The sequence below is a fragment of the Cibotium barometz genome, chromosome 37 (genome assembly GCF_041138505.1).
Source record: "Cibotium barometz isolate CiBa-2024 chromosome 37, ASM4113850v1, whole genome shotgun sequence".
In the NCBI taxonomy this organism is placed as follows: Eukaryota; Viridiplantae; Streptophyta; class Polypodiopsida; order Cyatheales; family Cibotiaceae; genus Cibotium; species Cibotium barometz.
Genome location: NC_141082.1, coordinates 38524003 through 38549066, shown reverse-complemented (window position 1 = coordinate 38549066; position 25064 = coordinate 38524003). Strand labels below are relative to the sequence as shown.

Below are 25064 nucleotides of genomic sequence, written 5' to 3'. Positions count from 1 at the left end.
ACCTGGCCGGAGTCGGTGCTGGGACGCCGGCTGCAGAGGAGGTGCCGCCCGGGAGGCTGGGCGGAGGTGGTGGACTCCCCACTAGTGCCGCCTGATTCTGGTGGCCGGACGGTGGAGCAACGGAACTCGACGGACGAACGGTGACGGAAAAACACAGCGTCGACGGAAAAACGCAGGCGACGGACGGAACGTCAGTTTTCGACGGAATTTTGCAGGATTTCTTCCAGCTGCAGATTTCCAGGGCTAGCTCCCAGCTCTGATACCAAATGTTGGGTGTTGGACTCACACACTCACACACACAAACCTGCACATTAGGGTTAGGTGCAGGGTAGAGAAGCTCACACACAAAAATGAGAGAGAGAGAGAGAGAGCCAAAAGTGTGGTATCCACAAAATGCAAGTCAATCCTTGCATGTGTGCCACATTTATATAATATAGAAGTACAAAATATTATGTGTGTCCTTTCACACTTGATGTCCAAGGGGAAAAACCACATGGGAAAAAGTGTCCTTGGTGAAGCCCTGTTCACACATAGCACTACCATAAGTGAGCATATGCCTACAGTGGTGCTGTGACTAGATCTGCTGCAATACGATGGCGAGAGACCTGAAGGCCTAGCCCTCCCCCATCCTCCTCATAAGCCCTGACCACTCCAACCTTTGTGGCCCAAGTATCAATGCCCCATGTAATGATCCAGGTCGATGCCTTGTTCATAGCGAAGATGCGGAGAATCCGTTGCAAAATTTGCTAAGCCTTTGAGGAATCCCAAAGGCAATGTCTTTGAGACTCCAGGGATGGCTGCACCGCGGCAAGCTGTTGGTCAACCTCCAACTGGCAGCCAAGTACCGACCGCCAAACTCCTATGTGCCATCAACCAAAGAAAGAGGGTGATCTATCTAGGCCAAAAGCTGTCCCACAGTCTCTTCCAGAAATTTGAAAGGAAACGCTGTGAGAGGCCCTGAGACTGTCAATGTGCTGTTGTTGCGTGTGTGCCATCTATCTTAGGCATATGGATCTTGCGGCCTAGCTGTGCAAGATATGCAAAGAAGGGGGCATCCAAAGTCTCCTCTTGATCCGCTAGATCATGCCAAGTCCACTCTCCCGGGTCCCACCGAAGGCGCGTGAGAGGTCGGCACTCCCATATCCATGGATGTCATAATATCTCCCTGGCCACCTTGGCCGGTGCTGGATCAATGTGCCATTCCCGTGTCCGAAAACCAATCACCCTCACCCTCTACAAGGTACAGCCACTGAAATCCTCCAAGGGAAGCTCATATCTCTCTAGTGTGCCATGGGATCCAATAGAAAAAGTGAGTAGACCACTGTCCTCATTTGCTCCGTGGACCGTGTCATGTGCACAGAGTATATCTACCGTGTGCAGTAGGCACACAAGACTGGCTTTGAGGCTTGGGGTAGCTTGGAGCCAGGCAGACAGATTGGCAAGCTGGGCTGGGGATGGACTAACAGGCGGGCACCCATGTATGGACGCCCGATGATTGGCCAATAGCCTATAAAAGAGTGGCCAGGGTCAGTCAAATAGTCCGAGTCTCGTGAGGCTATGCGAGAGCTCTGCAGTCAGGAGCTTGGATCTAGTGTAGACGTGCACCTACTTCATGTAGTTGAGGCTGGCAGCAATCTCGGGCATAGTAGCAGCAGAATGGGAACGGGAACGGAACGAAAGCCCCATCAGGGGAAGGGGAAGGGGAACGGGCCACAGGGGGGACGAGAACGAGAGGGAACGGTAAGGGGGAACAAGAGAGAAAGAGAGAGGGAAAAGTACGTAGCCTTGTTGCCTTGCCTTGGAAAGTAGGAGTCGATGTCTAAAGAGACTCGAGAGAGGAGCCCACTCATGACTTAGAGCTGTCAAGCAGGCACGCTGCACGGGCCTAGGAAGTATGCGGGTAGGCGACAATAGGGTACGTCTTTCAAGGATATCCACAGGCAGCTCGTGACAGCTGAAGGAAGCCTTGTAGGCCGTGAGTCAGAGAGAGAGAGAACCGAGAGCATCTTGTTTTTTTTTTTTCCGTTTCCTGTTGTTGGCAGGTGGCGTGCAACTAGGGTGTTGTGTTTTTTTAACCTTCACGTTTTTTTCAAGGACTCCACATTTTTTTAAGCTTTTGAAGGACCTCATGCGCGCTTTTTTTTTTCCCCGACGCACGGTAGTCCCATTCTTTAAAAAAGCAACTTGCGTGGCCGTTAAAAAAAAAAAACGAGCGTGGGTTTCTGCACGGGAGTTCTCATGCAAGTTTTTGCCGCATCTCGCGCTTGCAGCCGCTCTGTTTTCTCTCTTCCTTTGGCAGCCACATCTCCTTCGAGCCACTCGAACCCTTTGTGCTCGGGAATCCTCTCGGGAAGTACTTCTTTCTCGGAGACGGCTTTTCTAACTTTCCCACTTCGAGATGTTGACCCAAGAATCAAAGATGAACCCGCTCCCAAACACAAAGACCTGCTAGCTACCGAGGTTGCCGACGGCGATCTTTTCGAAGATTTCGTCACGAAATCTGATTTCCGGGAGTTTAAAGTCACTCTTGAGGGTTCTTTCGTGGAGCATCAAGCGTAGGTCGCTGTGCAGATGCAGACCTTGTAGACTTCCATCTCGCTTTTGATCACTACCCTTTCATGGATACCTTGGCGCTTGCTTTAGGCCCCAACATCACTTCGGAGCAGTTCGGGGGTGAGTAAAAGCAACGTACCAAGGAGATTGTGGACATGTGGCTACATAAGTGGCAGTCAGGTCCGCTTCCAGTTTTATCCATATGGTGATGACATAAAGATTCAGTTAGCAGCAGGTTTCCTCTCGGGCAAGGCTGGGTGCAGTTTGAAGAAACCTTCAAGGAGGAGTTTCTCAAGGAGGAGGAGGACTACGACATAGTTGCTCAGTTTGCCAGTTCGACCATGACCTCAGAACCTCACTTATGAAGTCTACCTCCAGAAATTTAGAAACTTGTAGATGAAAGCTTAGAAAGATGGATTCTACTACGCTTTTGGGTTTCTTCGTAGCAAGATTACCAGACTTGTACCGTTCATAGGTCAAGAATAACAAGTGCAAAACTTTGGACGAGGCCATTCACTTTGCGCGTATTTATGATGATACAATGGTTTCTTCCAAAACCAAGACCGTAACCGAGCAGGGAAACAAGTACAAATGGAAGTTTTCTACGTCGATGACTAGCACGACAGAAGGGAAGTCTACGGACCAACCTTCGAAGAATTTAAATTCGACTCCAGTGAAAAAAAGCTGTCTCCTCAAGGCTTTGAAGCTCAAGGAGGAGGGACGTTGCTTCATCTGCGAAGAAAAAGGACACGTGTAACGAGTGCCCGAAGAAAGGTGCTAAGATCAACGCAGGACCCAAGACGAAGGCAGCCAACCAGTTGTCTTTGATAGGTACTTCAGTCAATGTTATTTCTCGCCCTAGTTCTGATTGTCTGTTCAACTATAAGGTTTTCGGCTTGCACGATCTTCTCCGAGTGTATGGAGAAGTGAACGGCCATAGAATACACATTCTTTTGGATCTCGGAAGCTCACACAACTTTGTAAATTACAAACTTGTGCAGAATTTGGGTCTGGACACGACGCTTAGCAATCAAACTTACGAGATACGCCTACTTGCGGATCGGCAAGTGTGGGATCGAAAGGTGGAGAAGCTATCAATCCGGATTCACGACTACAACGATGTTCTGGAGTGCTATGTTATGCACCTGGAGAATGTAGACTTGCTATTAGGGATTGAGTGGTTTAAGACCCTTAAGGTCCAGATAGATTGGTTTAGTCATTCTCTTTCTTTTGAACATAAGAATAGCCAGTTTTGCATTCAAGGTGATTGTATACATCCCTCTCAGGGACCTTGTCACATGCACTCTGCACTCAGTGCATGGTGACAAGATGGCTCATCATCAGCAATGCAACATTTGTACATTATTAGAACCCAGTAAGACGTATGCCGTGACCCCATTGTACATCCTCAGTCCAGGATAAGTCAGGCACGAGCTACGTAGGTCACTCCTAAGCCTTAGCGGGTCGGTCAGTCAGTCAGTCAGTCAAGTCCCTTAACCCACTTGGAGAGAATCATTCATGCATATGGAGTCAATAGAAGCCTTAGTGTTTGCATTAGAAAGCACTCTGCATTTTGCATAACATGCATTCATATGCCTATGCATCATTTAGAACATCACAGAAGCCTTAGGAAATTTACTAGGATTTATGTGGTATTTTTTCAATATTTTATGGTATTTATTTAGCATTTAATGCCATTTATAAACATAAAGTTTATTAAATTTATGACCAGCCAACTTGACCAACCCCCAACTAGTATAAATAGGCATGCATGGTGCTTAGAAAACCATTCAGTCCTCAGAATCTAGGCGCCTCACATCCTCAGCCCTAGGAGCATCCCCGCCTGCAGCCATAGTCTCATCCAGCCCTTGGAGCTTCTGCGTTTGCTTCTCCAGCACTTTGAGAACTTGCGTTTTTGCTTCAGTCAGCGCTAGCAGTCTGACGCAGCAGTACAGCAGTCCTTGTACCTCAACGCAGCTGTACAGCAACCCTTATACCTCAACCCAGAAGTCCATAGATCAGGCGCAGCCATTCAGTACTTCCACCGGCCCCAATTCAGCAATCATCTGCGTTTTGCTGCATACCTCTCAGCCGGCCTGTGTATAGTTCTCTAAAGCCCTGCGTTTTCAGGCCTACAGCAGTCCAGGTCTGCGTTTTCAGTCCTAAAGCAGTCCTACAGCAGTCTACATCCTTCTATGCATCATCCACACATGCTCCAGCCATCTGGTGAAGGTAACACAGCATTCATAAGCATTTTCAGCATACTTTCATAGCTTAGAACAGTCCACTACAGTCCCTTCTCAGCCTCAAGTGTGCAGCCCTTCCTCATACCCTTGGGAAGAGTGCATAGGCTCGAGATCAATTCATTGTGGTGTTTCTACAGCCGTGTACGGTTCAGCCAGGCTTCCGATCCTCCGAGATCTTGTGTTTGGCTTATCTACAGTCCATAGTCATTCTCTCTAAAGTAATGAAGCAAATACTATCTCGGTAACGGGATAGGGGGCCCTTCAGTGGGTAGTTTGGGACCCAATCTGGTGTACAGGTCTCATTTCCCTCTCTCATATCTCTCTAAAGTTTGAAGTATTAAAGTGGATTGCTAAACTCGCGAAACTCAGGATACAGAAGATGGTGTGAGCATTTGTGTGACAGGATCCTCCAATATGAAGACTTCCACTGCATATTACAGACCCCTTGTAAATACAATTGATTTTGGAAATATCTTCTTTGTATACTGCTTTCCATTGTGTGTTGATTCCATTTTCTTCATTTCTCTTACCTGTGATGGAAGTTAATGAATTAAGTGTGTTTGAATGCAAAGAATTAAAGAAGTTACTTGACTCGTTTCAAGATGTATTTCCTAAGGAGCTGCCATCGGGTTTACTACTTGAAAGGGCAGTTGATTATCGTATTGATCTAGTCCCTGGTGTCGGAATGCATAGCGGAAAATGAGACAACTGTTGTGAGAAAGAAAACGCAGGTGTGTAGAGAGAGGAGCTGTATAAATCTGCTATATACACAAGATCCAGTACAAAAAGGAGTGTGGGGGCAAGGGTGGTATTTATACCACCCTATGGTGCTGGTCGATGAGCACAAAAATAACCGACAACATCAAAACATGTCCATGATTGGAAAATAGCCAGTCGGCCAGCAAATACACAATCGGCCAGGACAAAAAACCAAGTCAGCTAGGACAGAAGGAGTCGGCCAGCAAAACAGAGGGTCCCCACAGCCAAAAACATGGCAAAAGACATGGAAAAATGGAGAGAACTCTTGGGCGGGCACACCCACAACAGAGGCCCTCACTGAGTAATATGGTATAGATAGGAGATGGCTGCTGAGAGCTTCCTTGACGGAAGTGGGCTCTTTGTCCCGCATGATACGAGACATCAAAGCATACCTTACCTGGAAGAGCTTCGCTGTGTGGCTTTTGTCACGAACTCTATGCGATCTTCAAGGTCCGTCCTCGGTGGTCTACTTGGAGAGAAGCTCCGTAACACTTGACTCTTGAAGAGTGTCTAACCACCACCTGGGTACTCGAACAAAACGTGGAGCCTCTTGCTGCTATTGGGACTCATCTCTAGCCTCGGGCTTGTCATGACTCAACCCAAAATGAAAGAAAGAATTCTTTGAATCCTTTGTAATAATTATACTTTCTTCTATGTTTTTCATGTTTTTCTTTGAATTTAGATAAGCGAGAAAATCCATTCATTTGGATAGATTCGTGCATAGGAGCTGGCCTACTGGTGAGTGGCCATAGGTCATGGTGGGTCCACGCAGTGGACTAGAACATGGATAGTGCGCACTTCCACCTATATGACCTGATTGGGCGCCTATGGCTGGAACTCAAGCATACCAGGGTCAAGCTCGCACACAGAAAGGATTGATGCCTAGGAGTGTGGGCTAGATCCGCCAGAACAGACAGTTACAATTGATAAGATGGCATGACCAATTAAAGTCTATGTTAGAGTGATTGCTTGATTTTCATTTTACATGAGTTAGATGCATCAGATTGAAAAACCATTACTGTTTTGTGAATGTGGACGGAAAGAGCTTTCATTTGACTCCCATAGTGGGGGGTCCCTAAAATCTAGGGCTGGGTCCTAAAAAATAGGGACCTCGGTTTGTCCTAAGAAGGCTAACTCTAAAAAATAGAGATTTTCTAAAATTTAGGAATCACTTACTATATTTAGTAATTTTTGCATTGTAACTGTGCTTGCTAAATTTGGAGGTTTCTATTTTGGCAGTTGACACCTTTACCACAACAGAAAGTTCTAGAAGAATGGACAAGTGCCCCAACACTTATCACTTGAGCTCCAAGTATTCTTGAAGAATGGACAAGTGTCCCAACACTTGTCACTTGAGTTTCCAAGTGTCCCTCCTCTTGCCCACCTTCTAACATGTGGCTGGACACTTGTCTTTTTCAGCCTTACTTTCTCTCTTAAGCCTTGAAGCTCTCTTTTCTTATAAATACAACCCTTTTCCTCTCATTCTACACACAACTCCCTTGCTGTAAATCAGTCCCTCCTCACCTTAAAGCAACCCACACCACTTGGGTACAACTCCTACCTCTCCATCAACGCTTCCACAAGATGTAACTACTCCATCTTCCACCTTTTCCCATGCTGTCCATTATTGCAGCAAGTCTGTAAATGAAGTTTCAGCTCTCTTATTACTTCAATTTCAGCTTTATAAAGTCTCTTTTCCCTTCATCTTTGGATCAAGTACAAAGTTGCAACCATTGTACAACTCTACATCAACAAGAAGGCTGATTACTCTCTCTCCCATTCGGGCTTCTCACTATCTATGTATTGTAAGAAAATGCATTTGCATACTTGCTTGTTGTTGTATGTTCATTAGCATAGACTTTTGCATGGTCTGTGAGAGTGAAGATTACTTCTTCTTCACTCTCAAGTTGATTGTAACTGATCAATCCTAAAGTACTTGGATTGAGTAGAAATAAATTTCTATCTTGGGGGGGTTGCCCATCTTCAACTCTCAATCTGGCTCCTTCATATGTCTCTTAACTTTACTTCCAATATGTATTGCTATCTTATGTACATGTGTTGTAATTAATATCAGCATTGAGTTATTTGGAGTTAGTTTTTTTATTCATCTATTTTAAGTGTGGAATAAGCATCGAAAGTAAATGGGAATATTAATTGTTAAGCATACCATGTTGTACGGGACGCTTACAGGGCTCGATCTCTACAACTGACTAAGGCTGTCTAGCTAGAACAATAGACTCGGAATGATCCTCATACTCATCTGGGTCTCCAAGAAGTGGCGGCTCATCAACAATGGAACCTGAAACATGCTCATCAAAGACAAGATCTTTGCTGAAAACAACCTCGTTCCGCTCTGAGTCATACAATCTATATCCTTTGGAAAAAGAGAGTTATATTCCACAAATACAAGCTTCTGGAACTTCGAGTCAAGCTTCCCCCTTTGCTTCTTTGGAATGTGATTATAGGCATACACACGGAAATGGGAGACATCTGGTTTTTTGCCAAAATAAGTCTCAAATGGAGTCATCTTTGGTACTGAAGTCATCGGAGATCGGTTGAGGATATGGACAATCGTAGCCACAGCCTCTTCCCAAAGTGGACAAGGAAGATCACGATGCTCCAACATCATCCTCGCCATCTCCACCATAGTCCTGTTCTTACGCTCAACCATTCAATTCTCTAAAGGTGAGCCTGTATTGGCTAGCTTCCGCTTGATGCCAGGCTCCACACAAAACCGCACCATTGGAAGCGCGAAGAGTCTTTATCTGCAAGCCATACTCTTTCTCCACCATCACATGCCACTCCTTGAACCGAGCAAAAGCTTGGTTCTTCTAGGAAAGGAAATAAACCCATGTGAATTTGCTACAATCATCAACAAGCAGCATAAAATACAAATAACCTCCCAAGGATGGGGTTTTCATAGGTCCACACAAGTCAGTGTGTACCAACTCCAAAGGTTTCGAAGCCCGCCTAGAAGCCTCCTTTGAAAAACAGTCCTTGTGCTACTTACCATGAATGCAAGAACTACAGTGTCTCTGCCTGCTGCCAACATTTGGCAAGCCATCCACCATCTGGTCCAGGAAAGCCCGTGTCACGTGCACACCAGTCAGGTGTACAGTGACATGGCTTCATTCTAGCATCATTAGCATCACAGATTCATCAGGTATTTTTACCAGGATTTTACAGGCATTTTTAGGCATTTTATGAGGCAGCCGACTGGTATTTTATGAGTATTTTATGGGGATATGAGCTGGCCGACTGCATTAGTGCTGGCCGACCAGCCCTCTCAGACACATATATATAGGCGCCTCTATATTCAGCATTGGGCACCTCATCCAGTCAGTCAACAGGCTCAGCAGGAAGCGCATCATCACCTTCATGCGTTTTCAGCCTGGCATCATCAGCATACAGTAGCAGCATCAGCACAAGTACCATTCAGCCCATGGTGCTCTAACGCATCATCATTGGCAGCAGTTACAGCATTCAGATTAACGCATCCAGCATCTACATCAGTAAACGCATCTTCATCAGCAGTCGTCCTCAGCAAACGCAGCCCCATTCAGTTCAGTCAGCCCATCAGTGCTGCGTTTCATCATCAGGACAGCATTCAGCATCATAATCAGCAGTTCAGCCCGCATATTCAGCATATAGGCAGCATATTCAGTCTTACAGATCCATTTGGATCTTCATTGTAACATCAATCATTCATTTAATATAGCTGCATTGCATTGACACATACTTGTCTATCTGTTTGTCTCTTAAACATCATTAAGTGCAGTTAAGTGTAGACTAAGGTTGAGATTACTACGGTCTTAAGCTCTCTCATGTCACATTGGTATCAGAGCGTCACAGGGTAGCCAGCCTTAGAGCATGTTCAGTTCAGCAGTCATGCAGTCAGTCATCAGTTCTATCGCTTCCGCACAGTTAAACCCAGTTCTCAAAATTTTGCAAGCCACCCTTAGGGATTTTCCCTTAGTTCTGCATTAGTAACCCATTCATCTGCATTCTTGCACAGCATTTAGGGTTGCACATGGCTTGCATAGCAGTTATCATAGCAGTCATCTTAGCAGTCAGTCCTGCATACATGTTACCCATGAACTCTCAGGGAAGAAGGACATCCATCATCAAAGGAGCACATAAGTTTTGGCTTCAACTGGCAGCAGGGGGTTTCTCTTCCACAGAAGACGGAAGTTTGCTCCAACATTCGCCTCAGGAGGTTCAGAGCTTCAGGTACGACGGAGATGGTAGGTGAAAGGTTTCCAGGAACAGGTCAGGGGTGACTCAGGTAGTTGCCATTCAGTTCCCACAGTACATAGCGTCTTGGCTCAAGGATTTTTACTCCTGCAGACGGCCTCAGTCCCAGCAGAAGACAGAAGGGGGCAGTGGTTCGGAGGAGAAGGATCGCAGACGACGAGTCGAAGGTTGCCAGGTATCCACCCAGCAACAGTTTAGCAGCGGGGAATGTCACGTGCACACCAGTCAGGTGTACAGTGACATGGCTTCATTCTAGCATCATTAGCATCACAGATTCATCAGGTATTTTTACCAGGATTTTACAGGCATTTTTAGGCATTTTATGAGGCAGCCGACTGGTATTTTATGAGTATTTTATGGGGATATGAGCTGGCCGACTGCATTAGTGCTGGCCGACCAGCCCTCTCAGACACATATATATAGGCGCCTCTATATTCAGCATTGGGCACCTCATCCAGTCAGTCAACAGGCTCAGCAGGAAGCGCATCATCACCTTCATGCGTTTTCAGCCTGGCATCATCAGCATACAGTAGCAGCATCAGCACAAGTACCATTCAGCCCATGGTGCTCTAACGCATCATCATTGGCAGCAGTTACAGCATTCAGATTAACGCATCCAGCATCTACATCAGTAAACGCATCTTCATCAGCAGTCGTCCTCAGCAAACGCAGCCCCATTCAGTTCAGTCAGCCCATCAGTGCTGCGTTTCATCATCAGGACAGCATTCAGCATCATAATCAGCAGTTCAGCCCGCATATTCAGCATATAGGCAGCATATTCAGTCTTACAGATCCATTTGGATCTTCATTGTAACATCAATCATTCATTTAATATAGCTGCATTGCATTGACACATACTTGTCTATCTGTTTGTCTCTTAAACATCATTAAGTGCAGTTAAGTGTAGACTAAGGTTGAGATTACTACGGTCTTAAGCTCTCTCATGTCACAGCCCGCCGCAGCGCATCCACATTCAAGTGGCCAAAACGGAAGTGCCACAAGTCACTGATCTGAGTGCCTGTCAGAGAAGAGTGTGGTGAGAGTTTGTAGATACCGACTTGCAGTTCTCCATCCCAAAGGTCTCGAGCAGCTCATGAACATACCACTGCTAAGAAACAAAGAACCCCCTCTGGGTCTACCAAATCTCCAATCCCAGAAAGAAATGGACTAAGCCTAAGTCGGTCTTCTCAAACTCCTTTGACAAGGCAACCTTCGTCATAGCTATGTGCTTCACATGATCACCAGTGAGAATGAGATTATCCACATAAAGGATAATCAACGTGACCAAACCGTGTTCTCGAAAGAGATACAAGTTAGGATCTACAACTGATCTTTGAAAACCTGTCCGTAGAAAGAAGAAATCAATCTTCTGATTCCAAGCCCTGGGAGCCTGCTTAAGACCATACAAGGCCTTCTGTAACTTGTAAACCATTCCCCTTGATCGCAGAACCTCAAAGCCTGGAGGTTGCTCAACATACACCTCCTCCTTTAAGTCACCATTAAGGAACGCAGATTTTACATCCATCTGATATACGGGCCACCGCTGAGAAGAGGCAAGGGCAAGAACGGTCCGAATCGTTGTCATCCTCGCTGTCGGTGCAAAGGTATCCTCATAGTTGATGCTAGGTCGCTGAGCATAGCCACAAGTCTGGCCTTGTGCTTATCGACCGACCCATCAAATCACTATGAGATTAGTGGATTGTGCTGACAAATTGCTACTGTTAAAAATTGACCCAGTGGATCAAGTTAAGGGATGACAAATTAAAAATCTTTATAATTGAAATTCCCATGGAGGAATGTTCAGATGGCAATTTCAGTCTAATAGACCATTATTGTGTTAAAGATATGAATGAGATGTTTTGAATGAATTGTTATCCAATAATGAGTTCTATATGAATATCTTTATCCCATGATTCTGTGAGGAACTGACCAATCTAAAGAACCCCAGAGTCAGTTAAATCTAAAATCAGAATTGAATCATAAATAAAGGATCTTAACAAGAAATTTTCGTATTGATAGGAGCATGGATCGTGGTCGTCGTGGTAGAAATGATAACCCCCAACTCGACGAGGAAGAGCTCGACTTGGATGTTCATAAAACTCTTCATAGATCGCAGCCTGGACCTTTCAAGGGTGAAGGGGAAAACTTGGGTGAGCTGTGGAATAGACCCACTTGACATCAATGACTGACCGTTTTGACAGCCTCGGAACCAACTCCCAAGTGTTAATTTTCTCTCTGGCATCCAGTTCCACTTGCATGGCTTTCCTCCAAGTCTCGTGGGAAAGAGCTTCCTTAACGGAAGTGGGCTCTTTGTCCCAATTGATATGAGACATCAAAGCATAGTTCACCGGTAACAGCTTCTCTGATTGACTTCTATCACGAACTCTGTGTGATCTTCTAGGTCCATCCTCTGTGGTCCACTCGGAGGAAAGCTTCGTAACACCTGACTCCCGAATGGTGTCTAACAACCACTTTGCTCAACAAATAGAACGTGGAGCCTCCTGTTGTTGCTGCTGGGGCTCATCTCTAGTCTCGATGTCAATCTCTACAACTGACAGAGGCTGTCTAGTTGGAACAATAGATTGGGAATCATCCTCATACTCATCTGGTTCTCCAAGAAGTGGTGGCTCATCAACAGTGGAAGCTGGAATATGCTCATCAAAGACAACGTCCCTATTGACAACAACCTCGTTCCGCTCTGAGTTATATTAACCTGTGGCCTTTGGAAAGAGAGTTATATCCCACAAATACAAGCTTCTGGGACTTTGAGTCAAGCTTCCTCCTCTGCTTCTTTGGAATGTGAACATAGGCATCACTCCCAAACACACGGAAATGGGAGACATCTGGTTTTCTGCCAAAATAAGCCACATATGGAATCATCTTTGGTACTGAAGTCGTCGGAGATCGGTTGAGGGTATGGATAGCTGTAGCCACAGTCTCTCTCCAAAGTGGACGAGGAAGATCACGATACTCTAGCATCGTCCTCGCCATCTCCACCACAATCCGGTTCTTATGCGCAACTACTCCTTTCTTTGAGGCAAACGTGTATTGGCCAGCTGCCGCTTGATGCCATGTTTTGCACAAAACCACTCAAAAGCATTAGAAGAGAACTCTCCTCCTTTGTCAACCCGAAGAGTCTTCACCTGCAATCCAGACTCCTTCTCCACCATAACATGGCACTCCTTAACCGAGCAAAGGCTTGGTCCTTCTGGGAAAGAAAATAAACCCATGTAAATTTGCTACAATCATCCACAAGCAGCATAAAATACAAAGAACCTCCCAAGGATGGGGTCTGCATAGGTCCACACAAGTCAATGTGTACCAACTCCAAAGGTTTCAAAGCCTACCTAGTAGCCTGCTTCGGAAAAGATTCCTTGTGCTGCTTACCACGAATGCAAGAACTATAGTGTCCCTGCCTGCTGCCAACATCTGGCAAGCCATCCACCATCTGGTTCCGGAAAGCCCGCCGCAGTGCATCCACATTCAAGTGGCCAAAATGGAAATGCCACAAATCACCGAGCTGAGTGCCTGTCAAAGAAGAGAGTGCTGAGAGTTTGTAAATCCCATTCTCCACTCGGCCTTTCCAAACAACCTGGCTTGTTGCTTTGTCCTGAAGAGCAACAAAATGCTCATCAAACTCCACCCAGATGCCAGCCTTGCAAACCTCATGCACTGACAAAAGATGAAAACCAAGTGCTGGGTCATAAAGAACACGGGAGGAATGCTTCCCCCCCTTTGCCATCGAGAATAATCTCTGTCTGGCCCTCACTGTGAATTGCAATAGTGGAATTGTCACCAATGAAGATGCGACCTGTCTACTGTCGAAGATCCTGTATTAACTCTCGGGAAGGAGTCATGTGCTTGGAAGCACCACTATTGAGAATCCACTCCCAAGTATCCCTAGCGGCGGTGAAACCAATTGCCTCCTTGCTCGAAGAAGGTGAAGCATCTGCGTCCATAATCTCCAAGTGCACAAAAGCTTGAGTCTTTGGAGCTGTAGCTGAAGAATTAGCACTCTTCTCGGTACTCCGTTGGGGACACTTCCTCCAATAGTGACCCTTCTGGCCACAATGGTTACAAGCCTGCTCGGTCTTCAAAGCATCACGCTCTGAGTCGAGCTTCTTCTCAGAAGACTTCTCCGATGAAGACTTCCCTTTGCCCTTATTGTAGTTGTTGTTGCTGTCTTTCGACCGCTCGCCAGTCAGGGCCTCAGAACCTCGGCCTTGTGGAGGGTTCGTAAAATGCTCTTACTGGTCCAAAACCATAGGCACAAGCTCCTCCCATGTGATGGTGCTGAGCCTCTCACTGGTGATCAAAGAGGAGGAATATTGAGAGGTTAGACGAGATAGCAAAGTGATGGCCATATCCTCTGAAGATATCTCCTTTCCATCCTGAAGAGCCTGGAGTTTGTTGATGTGCTGCCGCATTGTTGAAGACTTTGCAGAATTCATCACTCATATATGCACTTCCAAGGAAATCCGCTTCATGGGTGACCCTGTTATACAAAGAAGCCAAGTGCTACCAAATCCCTCTAGCCAGTGTCATGTGTTTGATATGATTAATCACCTGGGGTGTGTAATTAAGGAAGATGAAAGAACGCACACGGGCATTGACACGATTCCATAACTGTGCTTGAGCCTCCCATTCTTTCCTAATAGAGGGTAAAAGCTCTCAGCCCTCCAACTCTGGCTGTGTAACATCAACCACAATGAAATCAACCAAGTCATAAGACTCCAAGACAGACTCCATCATTACCTTCAAGATGCCATAGTTGCTCCCGTCCAATTGTCGATCCACCGGGAATGTGGGGAGAGTGGGGATCTTCACGTGGTGCTCAACCATCTTAAGCAAATCTGCCATCTCAAGGGTTCTCAAGGTCTTGTGAAGGAAGGGTGGGTGGGAAAAAAAATGAAGAAGAGACTGCAAACACTATACAAGCTGGCTATCCAACAGTGATGGCCGCCTTCTACCCGTTCTCCAAGTCCCGAACAGCCCAAGAAATCTCCAATCAACACCAAAAACAACAAACCCTTAAGCTCCCACTGTCTCCAAGCTTCAAGCCACTTGGTGTCACCATATTGAGCATCTCTAGAATTCATGTGTGTGGAAGGGCTTTGGACACCCAAAAGATCAAGAATGTACAAGATTTGGGAATGGGGGATTATCAAGTACAGAGGACCAAGCATTTGTAGCATAGTTCGGGCACTCGAGATGGTTTCTTGGACACAGAAATGGATTTTGGAGCTCAAGTGTCAAGTGGAAAGTATGCATGGCGAGCTCTTGAGGATTTAGGGGAGATCGAGCAATGAAACAGGTTTCTACATGGTGCTTACATGTATTTCTCATGTGGTGGAACACAAAGAGATCATCTCCTAAATTTTAGGGAAAGTTGCTATTTTTGGCAATCTCCGATGGAATTTCAATTCGTGTCATTACCTTTGGAATTTGATAGAGATCGAGTATTGTCAAACCGCCGATGTGAAATTAGCTATCATCTGGGATGTTTCTAGAGCTGAAGATTGTGGAATTTTTGGCCTTAGGATTTGGGACATGTGGCATATAAGAGGATAAAAGTGAGAGAAGTGTCCTCACACTTGTCAATTCAGCTCTACACATGGCATTGTAGCAGAGAGTTATCTCTTGGGCGAGTTTGAGCTTCAAGCAGGAAGTTTGTACATGTTATATTTCTCCTTGGATAATGAAATACTCCGCGGGAAAGGGGGGGGGGAGGGGGGCGCCCGTTCCGGCCTCTATGTGGTGTCAGTTGTGTAACTTTTATTTTCACCTTTGTGGATTGTTTAATGGATGTGATTAAATGGCGAAATGTTGAATTGTGCTCATGGTTAAAGTGATGCACACCCACTTCCGCGCTTCGCGCTTGAGTTACACCTTGAGTTACACCCGGGGCTTTGATACCATGTTGGAATGCACAACGGAAAATGAGGCAATTGCTGTGAGAAAGAAAACCCAGAAGTGTAGAGAGAGAGAAGCTGTATAAACTTTGCTATATACACAAGATCCAGTACGAAAAGGAGTGTGGGGCAAGGGTGCTTATACCACCCTATGGTGCTGGTCGGCTAGCCCAAAAACAGTCGACAGCATCAAAACATGTCCACGACTGGGAAATAGCTAGTCAGCCAGCAAATATACAGTTGGCCAAGACAAAAAACCAAGTCGGCCAAGATAGGAGTCGGCCAGCAATAGAGGGCTCCCACGACCAAAAACAAGGAAAAATACATGGAAAAATGAAAAAAAATGGAGAGAACTCTTGGGCAGAGGCCTCACTAAGTAATATGGTACAGACAGGAGATGACTGCTAACACTTGGTGCTCAACCTATTAGCGTTCTGTCGTACAGGATGAGCTAGGCTGAGGAAGATGAGTTGGCTAAACAACTCGTAAACTATTTGAGGATGGGCTAGATCCGTCCAAGTAAATCACCTTGGGGTGCACTTGTGTTACTTAGGAGAAAGAAGAATCAAACCTAGCGAATGTGTGTTGATTACAAGAGATTGAACAAAGTGACAATCAAGAACCACTATCCTCTCCCTAGATTAGATGACCTGATTGACTGTTTATGTAACATGACTACTATGCGGAAACGTGCTTAATGATGATTAACGCAAAGCAATAAAGACTAACGCTAATCACATGTTGATGACATAGAGGAGTAGAGAGAAGGAGAAGAGAGACTCTTTACCTAACCTACTACTACTATATATTACTGAATGAATGAGTAATTACAATGATTGTCATAGATCCAATGTAGATCTAGACTATGAATGCCATGAATGAACTTATGCTTACTGTTCTCCACTGTGCGTTAATGGAAAACGCTGATTTGGAGATGTACTTGGCTAATCCAAACTGTTAGACTGCATGTCCTTGGTCTTGGCTCTGCAATCTCTGTCTTTGAATGATTATGAATGTCCCATGAGGTGCCTTTATATAGTAAAGTGATAACAAGTCGTAATCAGGTTGGTTTTCACTTTTCAGGCCATAAAAAGTCATCAAAAATGTCATAAAATATTGTGCCCATAATATGTCCCAACCATTGGTGCATGTCTTGGGCACCTCCGAGCACCGATAGGGCCACCAAATTGGCTCCAAACTGCCCATATACGACCTCTAACTTTGCCCTTAAGGCGGCTGTAAGGAATAGTCATGTCTACGTGGCACCGGATTAACGTGTGCACGTGACATTCCCTCCTGCTAAACTTGGAGCTGGGGTGCACATGATGTGCCTTTGCTCCATGCTGTCGATCCGACTACGGACTGGATCTCCCATAGGGTGTCTCCACCACTATCTCCTCGGGAACTGTGGGCAATGGAAGTTGCCCCTTTGCATTTGGAAGCTCTATTGGCATGGTAGACTCCATAAACACCTCAAAAACTGAAGTACTTATCTTCTCCTCCTCGTCAATGGATTCGGAGATAATTGTGGGAACCTCGCAAACTGTCACCTCCTTGATGGCTATGATGATCTCGGGAACTCGAATGGAATCTGGAATTGTTTGTGGCTCTGCATGCTCGAACAATTGTATCTCCTGGTTGACCTCAACCTGCGGATCCGACACGGTTTCTAGTGCCTCTTTGGTATCTCTTTGTCCTTGGTCTTCTACTGTGGTACTCTTGTCCTCTTCCTTGGTCTTTACCACACTTGCGTCCATCGGAGTACTTTGACTCATCATGGCGAAAAGCTTCTTTATTTCTTTCCAATACTCTTCTTCACGTCTTTCGTCGTCTTTTCTTCTTTGCCTTACTTCTTCTTCATGTTGTTCCCTTTCTTGCCTTGCTTCTTCTTCACATTGTTTCCTTTGGCGATCTTGGTCTTCACATGCTTGTTGGTAAAGCTTTTACCTTTCCTGGGATTGCCGTTGGAACATTGCCCAACTAGCTTCACTTTGCCTTTTCATCAAAGCAAAAATATCCTCTATGGTTTCCATGAAGAAACGCTTGCTGTTTTTCTGTTATAATCAGCCCCAAAACCCTAAATCTAGACTTCTACATGCATCTTAGACAACCTAGAACCATGCTAGACTGAAATCTAGACTTTTTAGTACTATACTATGCTGACAATGAGCAAAAAGCTGATGCAAAAAGGTTGATTTGATGGAAAAACGCAAACCCAAATTTTACTTGCAAACCCTAAAACGCAAACCCTGATTTGCTGATTTACATGCAAACCCTAGCATTGATGAAAAACTTTTCCTAGGAACAACCTAGACATGCTCTGATACCAATGTAACATGACTACTATGTGGAAGCGTGCTTAATGATGATTAACGCAAAGCAATAAAGATTAACGCTAATCACATGCTCATGACATAGAGGAGTAGAGAGAAGGAGAAGAGAGAGATACTCTTTACCTAACCTACTCCTACTATATATTACTGAATGAATGAGTAATTACAATGATTGTCATAGATCCAATGTAGATCTAGACTATGAATGCTATAAATGAACTTATGCTTACTGTACGCCACTGCGTGTTAATGGAAAAGGCTGATTTGGAGATATACTTGGCTGTTCCAAACTGTTACTGCATGTCCTTGTCTTGGGTCTGCAATCTTTGTCTTTGAATGATTATGAATGACCCATGAGCTGCCTTTATATAGTAAAGTGATAACAAGTAGTGGTGAAAAACCACACATACCCGAACAGGGGCTGTTGTCTCCTCAAACATGTTGGTCCCTTCCGTGGGCAGACATCGGAAGAAACTATAGTCCACAAGCTGTCCTGGGATCCTAGGGGCCCTACCTGAAAGTCCTCTTTATCTGTTGCCCCTTTAGGAGATAGCCCCGGGAATGAGCTTGCACATGATATCCCCCTTTGCTAAACTTGATGACGTGATTCCAACTTCTGTTCTTGGATGTTTGTCATCATCACTTTGTCTCTTCTTGGACTCCCAGACCTATCATCCTTCCCTTCTTGGCAACCTTTTCATTGAAAACCCTGCTCGGTCTCCAAATCCAACTGCAAATATGACGAAGATCTGTGCATCTGTTCCACCTTGTCCCCTATCTCTTTATGTCGTGCCCCTGAACACTTTCTGTGGTCTTCTATCCTTAAGTATTGAGTTCGGCACTTTCACTCCATCCCTTGGAGGATCATCCTCCCTTGGAATCGTTGCGTGAATGCCTTCCCTGGTGTGCCCCAAGTGGCATTTGACTCATAGGACTGCCATTCTCAAGTGGTGTGCCCCAAGTGGCATTTGACTCATAGGACTGCCATTCTCCTTGGGTCTTGTGTTACACCACCAACCAACCTCTTGGGAACTTCTTCCATGTCTCGTGTTACTCTCCTTGGATTGTGCACCTTCATCTGGGACTGAATCAGTGTTTAGCCTTGCTAAGCCTGATGCTTTGTTATCAATGTCACATGTGGAAGCTCTGGGAATCTTCTTTCAGCCCTAAACACCATCCTGGAACAACCTGATGCAAAACGCAAGCAAGAGAGATGGAGAGAAGAGAGAAATAGCTAAGTTTTAGTATATTCATATCGTACAAAAAGGTGTACATGTCTTGGCAAGCCCTTATCTGCCCCTCAAAAGTGGATAAGCTTCTACCTAACCCTAGTCTAATGACTCTACTCTCTAAAGGAGTGAATGACTATCAAGGAGCTTAGCAATGCCCATTTATAGGCCTTGAAGACACTTGTACGCCTAATGTTATAAAGGCAACCTATGTCCAATACCACCTATACCAATTTTTTCATAGTTGGTATTGAGGGAGGGTATTAAAAGATTAAGGTCATGTAAAAGGGTAGGAGAAGGGTGTGTGTGTGAATGGACTTATGGTCCACTAGCCCACCTATTTAAAGGTGAAGCTAGAAGGCATTATGTAGTGTGCAAAGGCCAAGTTGTATGCATAAGCAACTTAATAAACAAGATTTGTTCTTGTATTTTTGGGTCTCTCTCCTCCACTCAACTTGATCTAGCATAAGCACCACGTTCTCTCAACACTCAGCTGTGAAGGGGGTCCAGAGGAAAGCCCTAAGAGAGTGAGGGACCACCTCTCTTGTGTCACCACACGCTTACGCGCATCCATCATCTATGTGGAAATGGGGGCGCTGGTGAGAAGAGTGCTGAAGAAATCTATGGCGATGGCTCTCACACAGGTCCTGTCCCCCGAGCGCTAAGATCAACTCCTCCCATGCTGAGTACGCTGCACCAGATAGTGGCCATGCCACCTCGGAGTCCTATCATCAGTCGAGTCCAGCATGTTAAAGTCCCTGCCCATACACCAGAAATCTGCCTGCGTCAAGGACTGACAGACTATACTCTAGAAGATGGCTCTGTTGGCTGTCACGTTCAGCGCATAGACATTTAGGAAGCCAACATAGTCCTCCCCTATCATGATGGTAACCCACTGAGCCTGTCCAATGACAATGGTACCTGAGTCTACCACCACTGCCAGCAAAAGCTGCTCACTGGCAGAAATGCATACTCCATCTTGTGTCCCGGGAGGCCAAAAGAGTGGGACTACAAGGTATGACAAGATCTTCCCGCATCGGCGGGTCCGTCCCTTTGAAAGATGGTGCTCCTGGAAGAAGAGAATGTAAATGGAACCACCAATTGCTGCGCTGTGGAGCTCCTCTCTAAGGACACCATGGCTCTGGAAGCGTTGTGGGCCCCCCAATCCTTGGATGTTCCATGAGACAATCCGCATGATAGAGTGGTGAGAAGCGGAACTGTCGGAACTGCCCTCCACTTGAAGAGCTTGGGTGTGGGCTTCAATGGAGAATAATCACTATCAGTCTTGGGGCGAAGAAGTCGCACTAGATGGGCACGTATCCTGGCCTCCATGTGGACCCACTCTATTCGAGCCCTAGAGTATGCATACTCGGGACTACAATTGTCACAGTGCGGGTATCTGCAGGATGGGGGAAGAGGTACTGCCACAGAAACATGTAGGAAAACAAAAAGCAGCACCTCCAAGCTGGAGGACACCATCTCCCCTGGCTGATCGCCGAGGCCGGAGCTGCCCAATTCCATCCGAGCCAAAGGCCAGAGGGGTAAGCATGTCTGTGATGCGCAGGTTGTGCAGATGATGCGAAGGGCCAAGGCTCTATGGCCTCTGCCCCTGTATAGCAGTAAATACTGACTCCGTACTCCAGTCCATCCCGTGTTGCACTAGGGAGGAAGGAGGAGATCATCGCTCCACTATCTGGGGTGGACTGCTTGGAGTGGTATAACGCGACATAGATTTGGACGAGAGTCATTGTGTCCTCAAACATGCCAACTCCATCAACAAGGAGGCACCGGAAAAAAATGTAGTTGACTGGCTGTCCTAACACCCTGGGGGGGGGGGGTGGGGGGGGGTTCCTCCAAGGGAATTGTGGGGGGCATATCACTGTCAGGGGGCTGTTGAGATGAATGCTCAAAATGGTTTTCTGACAAAACCGTATATCCTCTTGGATCTCGCCAACCTGGCACGCTTACCAATGCCGCTCGGCCGTCGACGTTGGGGCTGCGGCGGTCCCGAGTCCCGCCTCAAGCCAACGGTCTGCCACTCTCCTGTCTTGAGTGGCCTCCAGGACTAACTGTGACGAGGGTAGACTCGAGTGAGATGTCCATCTGGTGTGACGGATAAAACATTGGCTTTGGAGGCCAGAGCACTCCATTCTCTGCAAAATCAGGCCCCCAACAGACTAGGGAGCGAAATGAGATGAGGCACTGAGTCTGGGGAGGGGATGCAGATACGAAGGGATGGAATCCTAGCCATCCGCGCAAGAACTGACGTGGTGGTTGGGGTGGGGGGGATTCCATCACACTCCCGATAGCACCACCTTTCACCGGGAGGGGAGGAAGGTATTCCTTCCTGAGACCTGGAAAGCAGATTGTCACAGGAAAGCTTGAGACGCTAGCTAGGGATCGGATGCTGGGTCGAAGCCGTGCTATATGACTCTGTTCGAAGCTGCAGGCAAATCAAACTCAACGTGGTAGTAGCCACGCCCAAGAGGATGAATGTCTGTGATCTTTTGAGGTGCACTGGCCGGCTACCCACAATCTTGAATACCAAGGTGGAGGCCTCCAAAGAGGCAACTCTCGAAGTGAGGAGCTGGAGATCCTGCTGACAGACATCACATTGCGTTGCTTCTTTGTTGGCATCATTCATGACCATTGGCCGCTAGAGGCTTGCTTGCTTGAGGATGCATATTATGCCAGTGCCGGGTGTTGGACATGTAGATAATGAGCCTAAAAGCAAGATTTCCCAGTTAGGCAGCGGGGCACAGCCCATTTGGACAGGTTTTGGATGACTAGGCAGTTCAAGTAGTCAGGCGGTAGGAGGTTGTACAACAGGCTGACCAGGAGAAGGAAGGGGGCAGATTCAGCCTTATAAATAGGTTCATCCTTTTTCTATAGTCCCTAGTGTGGTGTTCTCACACTCTTATCTACTTATTTTGGTTCTCTGGTCTGCTTGTTTCATATATTGTTACGTGCTTTTATTCAGTTACAGTTTTCCATGAGATGATACGTTATACCTGTATTTTCAGTCATGACTGGTTTTCCCAATTTCTCTGTGACACAGCCAACCAGTCTTGGGTACCAAGCACCGATGGTCCCTGGTATGAGACCTGGAGCCCCTCAAATCCCTAATTACTATATGCCTGTAATTCAAAGACCTGCCCAGCAGGGTCAGCGTTTCGGTAATCGGAGAATGCCTCCAATGCCTCAGCAGTTACCGAACATTCCTCCAATGCCTCAACAGCTGCCACAGCAGGTATCATTTTTGTGACTTTTTTTTCCCACATTTATATTGTTTTACTAAACTTTGCCATTTGACTTATCAAGAATCTCTTTGGAGGATCTACCCAGACACTTCCACGTGTGGGCAATAGAAGCTTCCGACACTCCCAGCCCCCGAGAACAGCTGATGTACCTTCACAAGGGCTCAGTGGTTTTGAGATGGGTGGCGTGCCATTTAGTACTCCTGATATTGGCTTTCCTATACCTGTGACTGCTCTCGCTTCTGCTCTGGCATCTGCTCCCCTAGAGCAACAGCGTGTGGTATTACCTTCTTTCATTGATCAAATCTTTTCTGTATCAGCTGTATTGTGCAAAGCAAGAGGTAATAAAGCCGGTTTTGAGTTTTATTCGACAATTTGCAGATGCTTGGTGAGCAGTTATATCCGCTTGTAGACCAGCTGGAGCATGATCATGCTGGCAAAGTCACTGGAATGCTTTTGGAACTCGACCAGCCAGAGGTGTTGCATTTGATTGAATCTCCAGAAGCACTGGAAGCCAAGGTTTCCGAGGCTATGGAGGTCTTACGGATGGCTCAAGTTAACACAGCTCCTAATAGTGCCATTGATGAGTTATCAGCTTTGTCCTTGCGTGGACCTCTGGCAAGCTAGGAGTATCTAGACGCAGATGGAACTTGAATGCCATGCTGACCTCTTTTGTTTGAAACAACATGTGATGTTTGCCTATTGAGAGACTGTACTTGTTTTTACACGAGACTGTTGACTACACAGATTGTTTGAATGTTACATCTTGGATTTTGGACCAGAGATATTGTGTTGTGTGAAGGATTTTTAATATAGCTATTTTAACTGGATAATGTGGCCAGACTCTGGCCCACTTACAAATATAGTCAGCCCCACAGATGCAGAGCTCGCCACTCCCTTATTGAAAGCTTGACAGGCTTCCACCTCTTTCTTAACCCAGCCTTACTTGCAGCAGTACGAGACATTCTTGAAAAAGGTGACATTTTCACAGTTAAGGTAAACCTACTAAAGAAGATGTAATCAGTAAGCAACTTACCACCATGGAGGTGTGTCATTAGCAGTATGTTTTCTTACCAGTTAATTTTGTGTGTCAAAGAGTCGCATTTGAGACCATCGCCATTGTTGGCTCAAGAAACCTTTGTTAACTGAAGAAGATGTAAGCAACTTTGGAGGTGTGATATTAGGAGTATGTTTTCTTACCAATTATTTTTGTGTGTCCTTACCAAGTATTATTTTTTGGTGTGAAAGTCTTATTTGAGACTATCGCTATTGTTGGCTCAAGAAATGCTTAACAATTTATGTCTTAATTGTCCTCTCCGAACAGTTGTAAACACATTAAGGTTGAGTTTACAATTTGAAATATGATAAAATTCAAAATCTTTTAAATTAATCCTAGGTTTAGAATATCTTGTTCAAACAAGTAGAAGGTAAAACAATGAAGTATGAAAATTGTTGGAAAAGCATTTGCTCAATGCTCCACCCTCTTCTTGTTAATAAGGGTGACAAACGTGTCCTATTTTGTAAGGTCTCCTAATATGAGGAGTAGCCGGACCTTGGGCTTATGCATTTCTATTTGGGGATTGAGGTTTGGTAGGAGTCAAATGGAATCTTCATTTCTCTACAAAAATATATAGGAGAAATTCTGAAGGCATTTGGCATGGTTGTGCAAGTCAGTGGTGGTTACACTCATGGTGGTTGATGCGAATCTATGCAAGATACTTCTCCACACTTGTGGATATAAAGATGCAGATGAAGTTGGTGGGGTGTTTGATTTATTTGTGCAATACATGGCTTGACATTAGCTTTGTAGTTGGTGCTTTTAGTAGCTTCTCAAATCAACCTTGAGAGAACCACATGAAGATAGGGATGCGGGTATACCTAGACTGGATTTTATGGCTTAGATTGGGCAAGAGATTGTGACAGCAGAAAATCTGTTTTTGGTTACTAATTTCTTATTGGGTCTTGAATTATATCCTTGATTAGCAAGAAGTAGCATATAATAGTACTTTCTTCTACAGAGGTTGTGTACAAGACAACATGCTTTTCTTCATGTTGAAGCAGTCTGATCGAGAAGGATTTTAGCATGGTTGTTGCTCAAAAGGGAGTGACAATGTTGTTGTGCGACACAATCAAAGTTGCATGGCGATCGCCAAGAACTCGGTGTTTCATGGTTGCATGAAGCACATTGAGATACATTATCATTATGTGTTTGAGCTTATCATGAATGGAGAGGTGGAGTGTCTCTACTAAACAATCCAAATCTGAGATTTTCTCCAAATCTAATGTTTAGAAGGTATAATCTTCTCCAAATCTAGTGTTTAGAACAACAGTTGATGCCATAGTAGTGTTTAGAATAATCCAAATTTGAGATCTTCTCCAAATATGTTTAGAAGTCATAAATCTTCTCCAAATCTAGTGTTTAGAAAAATACTTAATGCCATAGTAGTGTTCTTCTAAACACTAGATTTGGAGAAGATTTATGACAAATGTATACAATAGGAAATCTGAGAGCTGTTCACAC

General features: G+C 45.4%; 1 protein-coding gene across 4 annotated transcripts in view; it reads left to right on the top strand.

Annotated features, from left to right (window-relative positions):
• Positions 1 to 23754, top strand: part of LOC147617258 (polyadenylate-binding protein 2-like) — a 54087-nt gene extending 30333 nt beyond the window's left edge. For 2 of the 4 annotated variants that reach the window (XM_086776892.1, XM_086776896.1), the window contains 3 exons: positions 22345 to 22536; positions 22608 to 22823; positions 22925 to 23754. In XM_086776892.1, coding sequence (XP_086633018.1) covers positions 22345 to 22536; positions 22608 to 22823; positions 22925 to 23170 — 654 coding nt within the window. In that variant the 3' untranslated portion in view covers positions 23171 to 23754. The remainder of the gene's footprint in view (positions 1 to 22344; positions 22537 to 22607; positions 22824 to 22924) is intronic. The other 2 variants (XM_086776893.1, XM_086776895.1) reach the window with 1 other exon arrangement.
• The last annotated feature ends 1310 nt before the right edge of the window (positions 23755 to 25064 follow it).